General features: G+C 35.2%; 2 protein-coding genes and 1 non-coding gene across 4 annotated transcripts in view; 1 reads left to right on the forward strand and 2 right to left on the reverse strand.

Moving 5' to 3' along the window:
- Positions 1–276: 276 nt before the first annotated feature.
- On the reverse strand, positions 277–6,356 carry LOC121411782 (single-strand selective monofunctional uracil DNA glycosylase-like). 2 transcript variants are annotated; one of them, XM_041604630.1, is made up of 3 exons: positions 6,238–6,356; positions 3,708–4,068; positions 277–3,099 (listed from the first exon to the last, which is right to left on the reverse strand). In XM_041604630.1, the coding sequence occupies exons 2-3, from the start codon at positions 4,059–4,061 to the stop codon at positions 2,569–2,571; spliced, it is 885 nt and encodes a 294-aa protein (XP_041460564.1). In that variant the 5' UTR covers positions 4,062–4,068; positions 6,238–6,356; the 3' UTR covers positions 277–2,568. The 2 variants fall into 2 exon arrangements, with proteins under 2 accessions (XP_041460564.1, XP_041460565.1); XM_041604631.1 differs by lacking the exon at positions 6,238–6,356 and adding an exon at positions 6,090–6,186.
- On the reverse strand, positions 6,035–6,106 carry TRNAT-CGU. The gene has a single exon. It is a non-coding gene; the product is annotated as a tRNA-Thr (tRNA).
- Positions 6,357–6,533: 177 nt separating the features above from the next.
- LOC121411779 (protein timeless homolog) overlaps positions 6,534–15,006 on the forward strand; it is a 36,989-nt gene continuing 28,516 nt past the window's right edge. The window contains 5 exon segments of the mRNA XM_041604628.1: positions 6,534–6,609; positions 10,118–10,295; positions 12,314–12,467; positions 13,178–13,355; positions 14,587–14,688. Coding sequence (XP_041460562.1) covers positions 10,184–10,295; positions 12,314–12,467; positions 13,178–13,355; positions 14,587–14,688 — 546 coding nt within the window. The 5' untranslated portion in view covers positions 6,534–6,609; positions 10,118–10,183.

The following is a 15,006-nucleotide window of genomic DNA, read 5'->3' on the forward strand; positions in this document are numbered from 1 at the left end:
ACATCCAAATGAGTTTGGGAAGATGATATATTTAAATTAATATGAATAAACTGGAGGCTCATTTGAATAAATGGTGGTGTCAAACCACATCAACCCAATGAAAGCATACATTCATAAGAGGACCTTCCTCAATTTACATGTTATGGGTCAATGTGTGCGATTAATACCTGAAATCTAAATTAGCCAGTTCAGGCTTATACATATCATCTCTTCCATTGATGAGTTTATCTAGAGTTGAACTCGTGATGAAATTTTAGCTGAGCCGCCTTGTTAATTCGGGCCTATACATATCATCTCTTCCATCGATGAATGTATCTAGAGTTGAACTCGTGATAAAATTTGAATAGACCCAGAGTGGTAAAAAAAAATGGAACTGTAATATTCCTGCAACAGTTTTCTTTCCTTACAGTGTGCAAATTATCTTAGCGGAGGCTTACATAATTATCAAGTGTATAACTAGACTAATGGGTCTTGTCTAAGAAAATGTTTGATAATACTTCCATTGATATTTTAAAAAATTATCCAAACCTGTGTAAATCATTGATTACATGGAGTAAAGTGTCGCTCCATTCACGTACAATGCTTTAATATAGTAAATTAGTAACACATTTCACACTGATTACAGTGGAAGATAAAACAAAGAATTTATATGTAAAAGAATTGTGTCTTTGGTCTCTGAAATATACTAGTTTTCCAAGTGATTTAGGTAACCTTCAGTAACTATATTAACTATATTAATAACTATATTAATGCTTCACCAGCGGGTCCTGCATAACCTAACAACTATTGTATTAAATACAGACAAATGGTTGAAGTTGTGGAGTCAAGTGTAAATAAGATAAATATTTATTTGTAATGAAGCCAGAGGGGATGTCATTAGGGGCACTCTTCATATTTCCACTCAGATTTTGATTCCAATGCATGTAATAGTATTTTCTCCTTTTGAGCAAAATCTTTTTCATGCCCTGGCCCCATTGATCCATTCCAAACATACCTACCACTTCAACAGTTGAGTGCCCCCCTTCCACCCCCCCCCCACCTCCTCAGCTTCGGAGTGCTATGAAAACATTCCATAATATTACATTTTTTCATTATTTGTGAAACTGGATTTGCCAAAAAGTAAAAAAAAAAGTAATAATTAAATGATGTCAACATAATGTTTAAGTCTACTTATTTTGTTATTTGTACTTGTGTACATTCTATTTACCATGATGATATCATGACCCAAAATGTTAAAATCTGACACAGTTAAGTCTTCTTCTACAATTCAAATAAATTGGGGGTATTTTTTTCAGATCGGAGCATGCTTTCTTTCTATGTGTTTCAACTTTCAAGTCAAATAAACAAATGTGGTCAACAAAGAGATCATTGGTGAAATGTTCTGCTAAGGCAAGCAACACAATATGACCAAAGTTGGTTATATTACCAGGTATTAAACACGAAATCATGCGGGCAACAGACCTTTGCTCGTGTAGGGCCTAATCTGCTTGGAATTCTCTTCCACACAGTTTGAAAACCCAAACTTCAGTGACCACCTGTTATAGTGTTCTCTTGGTCTGCTCTTTGATATACATATTGTTCAGACATGTATTATATGTAAATAGCTTTCGTTATTGTTCGGCTTTGAAGCGCCTGAGCATCTAATCAAGATGGAAAGTGCGCTATACAAATTTCATGCATTATTATCATTATTAATATTTCAGAGATGACTTAATATTTTCACACATTTTATGAACAATGTAATTCCTCTTTGCATGTTGCAGGCCAAGATGAAAAGTAATAGTTTAAAAAACTTGTAGAAAATGCTTTTCCTATAATACTGCCTTATGCTGCAGTCACCTTACCCCCACGGTGGCCATATGGCGAAAGCGGCAGTTTTATTCACTTTTATTCAAACCACCTGTATGTAGCTGGTACAAAAAAATGTTAAAACGGCTATTTCCATCTTGCCGTAGGGGAAATGTGACTGAGGTATTAGGATCTTTTTGCAATAGATTCTGAAGCAGGTCACAGGATGACATTTGCCTCCACAATCTAACACATTGAGCCCTATGCATGAGATAAGGCTTACAATTTAAAGTGAAAACGTGTACTGCTGTCGGGCTAAAGGCTTCTTACAAAGTGATGCAACAATATCAACATCTAAAGTAAAGCTACTTCAATACTTCTAATCCTTCTACTACTATTAATATGTTACACAACAGATGATTTAAATTCATAAAGAATGTACACGATACAGTTGATTCACACAAATTACAATTATTTTAACTCGTTATAACGATGACAAACAAATTTGGATGCCAGTCAGCCAATCACACATACAGTAATACAAAAAATATTGCATGAAAGATAAAATCAAAACTTGAGTTGGTCATTTAGCAGTGTCTTCATTTGGCACCATTGATTATACTGGTAGACCCTGAATAATAAATTTCATGTTTTACTTTGCAGCGTGTATTGAGGTTTTACTGGAATAGCTCAAAACACTTTCCCTCTTTGTTAAAAAACATATCTGGCAAAAAATCACTTCTGACAATATCCACTTTGATATTAAGTGTAAACTGGCCTCTATTTACTTAGATACTTCATGAGATCAAGATCTTTCAAGGTCTTTTCAGCAATTGCTTGCCATCCCTTATTGGCAGCCGGGTTGATAGGACTGGGATGCATCATGCTGACGACCCTCACCCCTTCCACCCCTCCCTTCTCCAGGGCCTTCTTGGTTCTATCCTCTGCAAACTTCCCAATCCCCACCACCACCTTCACCTCCAGCAGTTTGATCAGCCTACACAGGAAGTCGTCACAGACCTCAATCAGAGGATTACGCATCTCGATCTTCATGGACGGAGGGGTGATATTCTTGCTTGTCGACGTCATAAACACAAGAGGACAGTGGTTGTACACAAAACACTCCTTGAAGAAGTTCTCCGGAGTGCCACACAAATCCTGCCACAGTTTCCAGAAGCGCTGTCCACTGACCTCACTTCGGTTACAATCAAGTCCAACAATGATTCGCTTGGGGTGTTCCTTTGGTGGTTTGCCAACGTTTCCTGTAATCTTCATCCAGTCTTTAACATAGTTGGTTTCTCCAAATGGCACCTATTAATTAAAAAAACAAAGATTATTGATACAAAAAAATATAAAACGAATTAAACAATGACCCAAGTTACAATAAATCTTGATTTAAATTTCAACTGAAAAACCCAAGGCACACATAAAGAACTATAGAGAAATTGGCCCAGGACTGACCGACAGATGTGGAGGTCATTCGTTGCTGCCTTACATGCCAATGGAGGCATAATGGGCAGAAAGTAAGTAATTTCAATTAAATTGTTCCCATGCACCATTTTATCCATTTAACATTTTATTTAGAAATAAAATGCTGCATTGTGACACATTTGAATTGTATTGAAAATTCAGGTCTATGCTCACATACTTTGACATACGATAATTGGATAAAATGGCTTTGACCTTAAAACTAATAGAAGTGTCACGGATATGTATTGTGATCAACTGATTGTTTTCAATTTTTCTTCACTTTAACAATTCCTTTGAATTATAAATTACCCATCAAAATATAAATATAAAAAAACAGATATTCAATTTCGAGAGTTATACTAAATTTGATCTAACTAAAAAGAGGAAAACATGAAAAAGCATGTGGAAAAATTAGATGTTTAAACTTTAGATCTACAAATCTTACTAACCCCATTTTGCGCCATCCCAAATGGGCCAGGATTCATTCCCAGGAAGAGCACCGACTTGGTTGAGTTGCCATACTTTCTGATGAAGCAGTCGTGCGTCTCCTTTGCATACACCACAGGATTGTAGATATAACTCACTGGATCACCAAACTTCAGCTTGTCCAGTTCTTCAACCATCTCCTCCATCAAGGAGATGAACTTTTCTGCCATGCTTGCCTTGTCTCCACTGGCCTGAGTTGCCCCAGAGTTTGAGGAATTTGTAGAAGACTGAGTTGTAGGCAAGTTTGTTGCCGGTTGTGGCTGTGATGCAGGGGCATCTTGCAATGGCTCAGCTACCTTCAACTTTTTGCGAGGCATTCTGAATCTAATTAAAAAGAGGAAAATGTGATAGACAATTGCAAATTAAAAGATGTACAATATTTTATAGTATTACTAGTTCATTTATATACTTCTTTCAAAAAACATTCATAGATGCATGTGGTAGTTAAAAAAAATGATTGTCATCATAGCATGGATTGAACTTAATCAATTGAAATGGTTACACAAATTCCTGTCATTAATACACAAGAGTAAGATTCCAGACACAAGTTACACAAAATAGATCGAGACCTTAACATCTAGCTGGGCTTGTCAAGACGAGGCATATGATGCATGTATGAAGATGTTTCAAATAACTTAAGACTACAAAACTAAATCTACAAATGGAAAGAAAAAACAAATAGAAATTAATAAAAGACGGAAAGAACTTATCAACTAGCTGACATTATCTCAATCAATATATTTTAAATTTAAAGCACGCTTAGCCTTAGAAACATATTATTTTATGTATTAATTAAATGCTATTTATATAAATACAACTAGGCTTTAAATAAATTGGACCAGTATCAGCCACAATCTGGGATTGATCTAGGCGGCTAGGCCTAATGATGGACTATAGTCTGTACAGTTACCCTTTTTTATCGGTTAACGTTACAATTATACAGAGCTACCAAGTCTCACGCATTGTGCGTGAGACTCACGCATTCAGGGTCCGTCTCACGATCTCACGCATGGCACCCATTTTTCTCACGCATATCGGTACCCAACAGAAAAAAAGAGGAAAAGTAGCATTATTCGCCAGATTATACGACTGGCTGACCGCCTTCGCGTCTAGCCCGGCACACGAGACGAATCAAAAGTGCAGTCAGCGCACAGCTAGTACGTGATACGATGACTAGCGTGCGTGCATCGCATAGTTTTGAAGCCCATATCTCATGCGCGCGCGCGTTGCGCGCGCACCTTTTCGCAACGTACGAGTGTAAGTACTGGCCGCGCGCGCTCAGAGACGTCGAGTCATGAAAATCTCACGCATTACATTTTTTTGAACTTGGCATCTCTGATTATATTAGGTCATATGTTATTCTGTTTTATCTGAAAGAAGACCTCCGACTTTAATCTTTTGTTCAGTGTTCCATATATCAAATGTACATTTTCAAATAACATGTATTAAGTCTATATCTTCACATTTGGATAGAAATACATACACTTATCTGCACTTTGTTTTAAAGGGGAATCCAGCCTTGGCCATAAAATGTTGTGTTGGGAAGGAGAAAATAAATTAAACAGAATGGTGAAAGTTTGAAAGAAATCGGACAAGCAATAAGAAAGTTATAGCTGCTTTAAAATTGAGATCACTAATAGTATGTAGATTTCAAATTGGCAACAGGGTAAGTTAATTATGACAAGGGGCAAGGACAACTTTCCCATAGGCCATGTACTTTATTATCAGGGATTTGTGGTTTTTCTCCTAAGTACCAATTTCCCTGGGGCAGTAATCTAAATATAATCCAGGTAGTATATTGTTTTATGTCCTCATGAAAGAAAAATATAATTTGAAATAAAACTTATGGGAAAAATGACATTTTAGCCATAATATGTATTGGAGTACATGGAAGAGTAGTCCTTGCCTTACATCACTATGCCATCCCATATGCGGCCAATTTGAAGTCTCCATGGGTATAGTGATTACCAATATTTACAACTTTTAAAAATTCATAACTTTCTTGTTGTTTGTCCAATATTGTTCAAACTTTCACCTATCAACTTGTCTGGTTTTTCTTTTTCTTATAAAAACAAGTTTTTATTTGGGTTGGATTCCCCTTTAACTACGAACCCTACACAAATATGCGCATGTGGGACCACAGCACAGTGAGCTACCCACATGATGCAGCTACACCAAGTTACTCGGCCTGTGGAGTGTGGGGCAAAGTTGACAGTTTTAGCTAATTTTAATAATTGTGACTGAGAGTTCAATCACATTCAAAATATCAGAAAATGAAAAAAAAATCAAAAGGCCTGAGAGGGGATCGAACCCTCGATCTTCTGTTTACGAGACAGACGCCTTACCACTTGGCCACCAGGCCGCCACACCGCAGGGGGAGGATTTATAAGTATTGAAGTAATAACAGGGACCTAGATTCCAATAATTCCGAAAATGACGAGAAATATGATTATTTTAAGCTTCTTTTCAATTTCTAAATAACCGATATAATACCTTGACGCGGCAAAAAACTATTTCAGATTTTCAGGCACCAAATGTCAAATATCTGTCTCCTCATCGGTGAAATTCTCAAATAACTTGCAAACATACCGTAAAAACAGTGTTGTCCTCGTTCAAATATAGTTTTCTAATAGATCAGTTGAAAAGTAATTTCTTACTTAATAAGAATAAATTTAAGAATAAATTAGACCAATAAATTATTCAAAAGCAAAAATTTATTTGTTTTATTGTTTTAGATTTGCCTTTTAAGAAACGAAAACAAAAATATAAAACACATGGTAATAATTGACCACGGTCCTATATTTAAATTTGGCAATTGTCTTTTCCCGCAATGTGGCGGCAAATTCGGAAAGACAACAAGTCAAGGTGATATTTTGTTCTATTTGATTTATTTGTGTATTATAGATTCTAAACAAAAGCATTTTCAGTTTGCAATGTTGTGTATACCATTTCCTCGCATAAATGTATGACTGTTTAATTATTAAATGAAGCGATAGGGTGAGAGAGAATTACGAAGTGTGCAGCTTGCTGCAGCTCAAACATGAAACTGAAAAGACTCACACAGTGCCCCACGTACTAAGATAAATGTTGGATTGTCTACACAGACTACACCTCGCAATCATACAGGGTGACCAGACGTCCCGTATTTCCCGGGATTGTCCCGTATTTTGCTTCTTTGTCCCGGCGTCCCGACAAACCCTTCCCGGGATGCCTATTTGTCCCGTATTTCAGAATATTGAACAAGCTGTATTTAAAAGTGACGAATTTTCATCAAGATGATGAAGCAGAGGTAACTATAAAATCGATAAATAAACTTTTGCAAGTTCTGCGGTGATTTTTTTTGCTAACACAATACATCGCAAACGAACTGGCCACCTGTCATTGTGTGGCAGGCTACTATAGATAGGCATGTAGGATCGGAGCAGATTCTCTCCTCCAAACATGCCAAAATAATCACAAAATCGGCGGGAAATTTGTATAATTATATTATGGGTTCTCAGATTATGATTTGGAGACACTGGCGTAAATCCGTGTTGATGGGTGTGCGGGGGGGATGACTGAAATTTTTTGGCATTTCTTTTTTTGCAATCATGTTATGAGATATGCAAGGAATTGTCATTGATATATCCAGAGTGGCGTACCGTGGGTCACGGCATTGTGGTGACACCAGCATAATTTTTTAATCACTGAGTTAGCACGCGAAGCGCGCTCAGTTGCCAGTTATACTGACCTAATAGAGACATTTTAAGGACAATGTCATTAAACGGATATGTATCTCACTGATCAAATAATGCGAGTGCGAAGCGCGAGCTGAACTTTTTTCATATTCACACCTTAAAAGGGACATTATAATCAAATTCGTGTAATCATAATCGGTACCTGTCTTGCTAAACAATGCGAGCGCGAAGCGCGAGCTCAAATTTTCGTATATTTTGACCCCAAACAGCGAGATTTAAGGAATGTATTTTAGGAATCCATTAAGAGTATGCATATCTCACCATAGTCATCTAATGCGAGAGCCAAGTGCTTGCTGATTTTATTAGAATTACATCTGAACACATGAAACACTTTTTGTAGTCATTGCAATCATGATTATCATACGCATCTCAATATCGCGCGAGCTGAAAATTAAGATAATTCAGATCTTAACTTTCTTTGTAGGAATTAACTAGGACCATACGTATTTCATTAACCAAATGATGCGAGCGCAAAGCGCGAGCTGAAAATTTTTGATATTCAGATCAGAAGAAGGGACATTTTAAGGACCGATTTTAGGAATTCATGAAGAGCAGACATATCTCACCAATCCACTAATGCGAACGTAATCACGGACAGGACATGTTTCATATATAAAAGAAGACCTGAACATGGGACAGTCACCGTTTGAGTCATGTAAAAAGAGCACATGTCACTACATAAAACAATGATAACTCAAGTGCTAGGAAATATATTTGGTTTATATTGACTTGAAACGGGATGTTTTAGTACAACAGGATTATCTCATTAAACAGACAATGCGAGCACCAGGAACAATGAAGACGTAGGCCCGGGCAAATTATGTTTCATAAAGTGATGATAAAAATGTTTCTTATGTAATGTAACATAACATAATCATAATATAAAATAACATGATAATGAACAATATTTTCTTCTTTCCCACTACGTTTCCCTTCTCCCTCTTTTCTCCTTTTCCCCGTTTTTATTTGGTCAGCCGATGGGGAGGGGGTATGTGCCCCATGTCAACCCATATTTACGCCACTGTATGTCCATACGGCAAATACGCCTTCAATATTATCTTTTTTACCCCATGATGGTGTAATGGTTTTATTAGAGATTACATTCAATTTTTATGGCATTCCATCTTAATCCCTTCCCAAAGACCCTAACATTGATGAATTGGAAGAAACGAGGGTTTCTCTTCAATGTTATAATAATGACATAAATATTTCGTTTGGAAATAGTGAACTGGCTCTTTATATGCATTTTATGATTCAATAATATTGTTTTATTTGTTAAGAGGTATTTTAGGAAGAATTTTCACCAATAAACCAATTATCTCTTGTGATTTTTTTTTCATTTCTTTCGTAAAAAGTGGCCACCCCCCTCCTCGAAAAGTGGGGGATATATCCCCCACCCCCGGGATTTACGCCAGTGTTTGGAGATGTAATCGGAGGAACAAGTTATTGAGTTTTCATAACTAGATCTAATTGTTTCAGCTTTCGTTTGAGTCTTGTTGTGTATGATGCCGCGATGTTTCATCTATTTTTCAGTAAAAAAATCACTTTCAAATTTTATATATTTCTAAAACTTTTTTTAAATATATTTGAAAAACACGAAATATCATGATGATTTTTGTTAGATGATTACATTTTTATTGTTTGTTTGAAGTTTGAACTTTTTTCCTTTTTCTTTCTTTTCTATCCTTCTATCCTTCCCACTTGCCCGTTTTTGTTCCATCTATCTTTATTTCCTATTTGTCTTTCCTGATCCTTTGATCTGTTCATTTTTCTTCCTTTCCTCCTTTTTCTTACCCTTCTTCTTTATAAAATTTCCCTTTTTTTATTTCCTTCATTCTTTCTTTAAACTTTTTTCTCCCCTCTATTCCTCTCCTTTTTATTTCAATTCTTTCTTTTCTTCCATTATGTTTTCATTCCTTCCTCACTTCATTCTTCCTCCCTCCTTTCTTTCATTCTTTATTTTATTTTTCCTTCTAATTCTGGGCCTTAATTCTTTCTCTCCCTCCCTCCATAATTCCTTACTTCCCTCCTACCTTACTGTTTCCTTCTTTCTTTGTTTCTTTCTTTCAAAGAATGAAGGAAACATTTTTCTTTCCTTCATTCTTTCTTTCCTCCTCCTTTTTCTTACTTTATTTTCTCTCCTTTATTTTGTCTTTCACACAAGTCTTCTTCCATTCCTTTCTTTTTTCTCTCTGTCTGTATTCAATTCAAAGGATGACGGAAACTTTTTTTCTTTTTTATTCTTTCTTTCATCCTTTTATTCTAACATTCTTTTTTTCCCTTCATTTTCCCCTTAATTTTTTCTTTCTTCTCAATCCATCTCTTTTCTTTCGTCTCTTCTTTCTCTCCTTCATTCTTTTGTTCACCCTTCCTTCCAATTCTTTATAATTTTGCAAAGATGTTAATAGCCTTCTTTGTTGATCTTTTTTGTTGATTGTCCCGTATTTCATTTTGTGAAATCTGATCACCCTGCAATCATATCGCAGTTTTTGCACCATTTTGTCCTCATAATTTATCCTTAATATATCACGGACTGAAAGCCCTTACTTCAATGATAAGTTATAAATGACATATACGTATTCATAATTGTATTTGTAACCTGCCTTTTTTCTATATTTTTGCATTCAAAATTTCAGATTTTGCAAATCGGGAAGAGAGTTGAGGAACTTGAGGTCAGCAATCGCAATCGAATGAATTAAAAAATGGCTGTGGATGTCCTCAATCCTGTTAACATGAACTGTGAATTGCTTGCTACCTGCAATGCTCTTGGTTACTTGGAAGGACAAATTTATCAGAAGGAACCAGATTGTTTAGGTATACCCTAAAGGGAAAATTCACCCTACAAATTCAGAAAATTTAGGCCTAATGTCAATGATAAAGATAAGGAAATCCATAAAAGATTAAAGAGTAGAATTTTTGAATTATGACGATTGATGTCATATGCCAGCAACTTCCATATATATTGGGTAGTAAAAAAATATTCATTAAATGTCATTTTCTCACAAATTGAAACTGGGTTTTATTGTAGGCCTACATTTAGTAAACAATTTCACACCCGCTTCTGTAAGAAAATAATATTTTTTAACCATTAAGAAATTGAAGTTCATGATATATATTTCATAACATATGATATGGATATGGGGCAGCTGCTAATGTATGATGTAAAAAATGAAAAAAAAAATAAATTCTAACAACTCCTTAATCTTTGATGGATTTTCCTCAAACTATCGCCTTATTTTTATTAATCTGTTTACTTATTTATTAATTTTTTTTTATTGGGGGGGGGTATTTTAGCAATAATTCATTTTCAAGTTTAACTTGGTCTTTAAAAGAAAAATTTCCCGGCCAATTTGCTCAGAGTTTGGGACCCGTTTTTTTTTTTGTTTTTACTCTGTCATAACTTATTTACAGTGTTAATGACAGAGTTGAGAAACAGGTAATCAGTGCCATTACATGGAAAGTCTATGATATGCTAAGGGACCTCAAAAATATATATGTGTATATACATCTATCTTGGTAATTAATCATAAAGTTGAAATTACAATGCAAAACAGGGAATTTAAATATTCCAACATTGTTAGGCAGACAAACTAAAAAAAAACAGTTTATTATTAAAACAATGTGTTTAAAACCATTCACTTTGGAAATTCAGAGACAAATTTTTATTGAATGAAAAAAAAATGTGTCACTTCAGACCATCCATACTCAGACCCATTTTCTTCAGTTTCAGACCCTTATCAATATATTCTGCTCTCATTTCTTTATTTCTGCATCAATTTAGTTCATACACGGTATATGAATTGTGATCCTTAGGCAATATCACATTTATGTGCATTAGGGTGATGGTGTCAAAGGTCATCTAGGGGTAAAAGGATATGAGGTCATGTCTGTTCCAAGAATGGGAAAGCTTAATTTTGATTTAGTGGGCAACTCCCAAGAAAATTTTGTAGGGCATTGTGGGTAATGAAAAATTTCAGTGACTTGAATTTACTTGACCTACTATGACTCCATAGATCTTGATTGAAACTGCTACAATGCTGTTGTTTTCAAGTCGAGAAAAGGAGCCCAAACTCAAATTAACATTCAGTGTACTTAATGCTTTTCAGAAAGGGTACTCCAGGCTGAAAATAGAGGAGTTATTTGATTTCAAAGATTTATTTTGCTTTAGAATAATCATGTCTAAATTTTAAGCTGTACCGTTCTCTCCGAGGACTTAGCCAAACTCTGACAGACATGCAGTCGATCTCAGACCTCAATGGCAGGCAGATTTTTGGCTCAATTTCCTGTTCCCGAAGTTGCAAACTTTGGACTGGAAAAGCATTCTTGCTTGCCACAAAATTCTGGAGAATTTTATTCTCTTTGAGAAAAAAAATATCCGGAATTTTCTTTGTTGCCATCTGGGCAACCATGGTGGGACTTTTAGGTTGCCTGCCGGTAGTTTTGGTTGCCAATGGCAACCGGGCAACTGCTAATTTCGAGCCCTGGTATACATGTTGACATTAATATGGAATGAATGAACTCTCCACTTTAGATTTTATTGGAAGTAATATTTAATAATATTTATTTTCTTTCATACAAGTGTGGCATAACCATCTTCTCTTTTAACAAAATGTCTTACAGTACTGACATTCATACAAAATTAGAATTAAACATAATTTTACATTCTTGAATTGAAAAAGTAATAAACTTGGATTTAATTACAACAACAATATTTTTGAGATGGGGGACGTCTTCAGCTTGATTTATTGAATAGGTACTTAATTTTCACTTATTATGACAAGCATAGATCCGTTTCACTAAATTTATTGAAAATGTTCACTAATTCTCAACAGAGACTATCAAGGATCTGATTCGGTTCTTAAAACGAGAGGATGAAACATGCAGCATTCGACGTCAGCTTGGCCACGCCCAGATCTTACAGAATGATCTTATTCCATTGACCAAGCAGTTCAGCAAGGAGGAGGAGCTCTTTGAAACAACAATTAGGTGAGAAATTTATAAACCAAAATTCATGCATGATATTTCACTCACTTTGATAATCACATGTTTATATCACTAAACAAATCCAAGACTGACACGCTTCTAAACTGTTATAATTTGTGATTTTGATCCATGGTTGGTATTGAATAATTTGAAATTGATTATTATTTCATTTATTCAAAGAATAGATGTGTCCCAGTGGGAAATTTGGCAGAGGACATCCAGTTGACAGAGGCCCGTCAAACTATTAATATGAGGAAATATGTATCTTTTCAAGTTTCTAACAAAATAAGAATGGGATTGAGGGTGTGTAATGTTGAGCTTTTTCCCTTTTTGATGGGTCACTCAGGAAATTGGTTTTAAGGCATTTTTGCCATTTTTTGTGAAGTTTCATAATTTAGATCGCTAAAATAATGTGAAGTGCACAGTTTTTTCAGGGCAACTTTCAAGACCACTTGATCACATTTCATTGTGAAAGCCAGGCATATTCATATGTATTGTAAGCAATCAAAAAAATAATGTTTTTAAACTTGTAAGATATTTAGCGATTCATTTAATGAAACATGGAATTGCATTTTGTTTTTCTCATACTTTAACATTGAAAAAGTTTCTTGAAATGTTATAAAATGTTTGTATGTTATGTTATTGAATGATGTTCCTGAAATTGGTGTTATCAGTCACTGAAATCTCTGCTATCATTGATTGTCTTCCGCCAGACTTCTGGTTAATCTGACTCAGCCTGCGGAACTGTGCTTCCAGAATGTCCCTGATGACAAGACATTTCGGAACTACTTCCTGGAAGTGTTGTCCCACCTCCAAGCTTACAAACAAGCATTTGCTTGTGAAGAATTCATGGCTGTCATGGCAAGAAAACTCAAGAAGATGCTGGACATGGTATGAAAACTCACCGGAAATATTATTTTTTTCTGGGGATTAAAAAAAAATCTTTACACTTCTGTATATTTCTTGTGTTTCCAATATTACTGTTTCTTGTCGGTGGTTTTTGAAAGTGGTTAGAACTGCAGTACATGTAATAATTGATGTGCTCTGACTAAAAGTTATTATTACATGGGGGTGTTTCATTTAACTCCTCGTAAGTTATCCTTAACTTGACGCTCAACTGGTGACCTGTTCTTTGCTGCTGATTCAGATTTTCAACCAGTTTGACTCCCATCGGCTAAACTTGAAATCCAATCTTAGTAGAGCAAAATTCTTGTTGTCAACCAACATCTGAATCAAAGTTTAATGATTTGAGTTTGGGGCAACTCGCCAGTTTTGCATTACTTTCAAATTGGTTTATGAAACACCAACTGGTATTATAAAATAATATGCATTCCCCTTTTGAAGACCAGGGGCAATCTTATGAAGAGTTGCAATTGAGTTGAATCATACTCGGCCTGAGATTGATGTCAAATAGTGCACAAAAAGAAATTGAATTTTTTATCAATCTCAATTTGAGTTTGATCACAACTGTAAGGCAGACCCATGGACTTGTTAGAAATGCCATTCTTTGAACCAATGTTAATTTGGAAGAGTACATCATTGTTTGAAATTGAAAATGAATGGCTGGGCCCCGCCTTACACAAAGAGTTACGATTGATCCAATCACTGGAACTGTATGGAAATCCATCCATACCATAATTTTTTCTTCAAGAAATTTGCAAACAAAGAGAAGCACACTAAATTTTCAAAGAAATGATGAATGTTTCAATATACATATCTAGAAAATATTTTGAACAAATTTGCACTTTAGATGTTGATGTTGCTGTCCATCCATAGTTATGGTTGATCGAATCAATCGCAACTCAGGAGTACATGAATTAAAAATACCTAGTCCATGACATCCTAGAAACTTCCTATAAAGTATCAATATTATGCAGAGCTGCCAAGTAGTACGGATTTTCCGTATTTAGTACTAATAAATGAGAAGAATACTGATGGTTTCATGCAAAATACTGATTTCTCAATATTTTCATTTTGATGTGTTGTCCTGTGGTATTTCTTTCAAAATACTGATTTCCTCACCAAAATACTGATTTTCAGCTTTAAAAATACTGAAATGTTTTTGTTCAGGTTGGCAGCTCTGATTATTTATTCCTACTATTACATTTTCCAATATTTCCAGGAGTGGGAGAGTCGGCGTGAGGACCACACCCTTCTCATGGAACGCATCTTGCTCCTTGTGAGAAATGTCCTCCACATTCCGGCTGACCCAAATGCTGAAAAGGTACAAATTTATTATTAAAAAATATGTGTATATAATTTTTTTTTACATAGATATCAATCAGTTTGAAATCTGTAATAAAAATTTGCAACATAAAACAAACATCTCATTGTTTGAATACAAGTTAACTGTAGACAAACCATGCACACAAACTTGCAAAATGTTCAGCATATCCATGTAGGATTTGTTACACCCCATAAATTAGATATGACAGCTTTAAAGAATTATCAGTTAAAAAATGTACATATCTGATCTGGTAGTGACAGAGGCATAGATTTTGACTTGGACTAGTGAAGAAATCCATCTATTTATTTTTCTCAT

Source organism: Lytechinus variegatus, chromosome 3 (assembly GCF_018143015.1).
Source record: "Lytechinus variegatus isolate NC3 chromosome 3, Lvar_3.0, whole genome shotgun sequence".
NCBI classification, from domain to species: domain Eukaryota; kingdom Metazoa; phylum Echinodermata; class Echinoidea; order Temnopleuroida; family Toxopneustidae; genus Lytechinus; species Lytechinus variegatus.

What these genes read in the sequence shown, in the direction of transcription:
- LOC121411782 (XM_041604630.1), bottom strand. Translation starts at nt 4,061, where the DNA reads ATGCCTCGCAAAAAGTTGAAGGTAGCTGAGCCATTGCAAGATGCCCCT. An exon ending in TTGGGATGGCGCAAAATGGG is followed by an intron (nt 3,100 to 3,707) that starts GTTAGTAAGATT and finishes TTTAATTAATAG; the next exon opens with GTGCCATTTGGAGAAACCAA.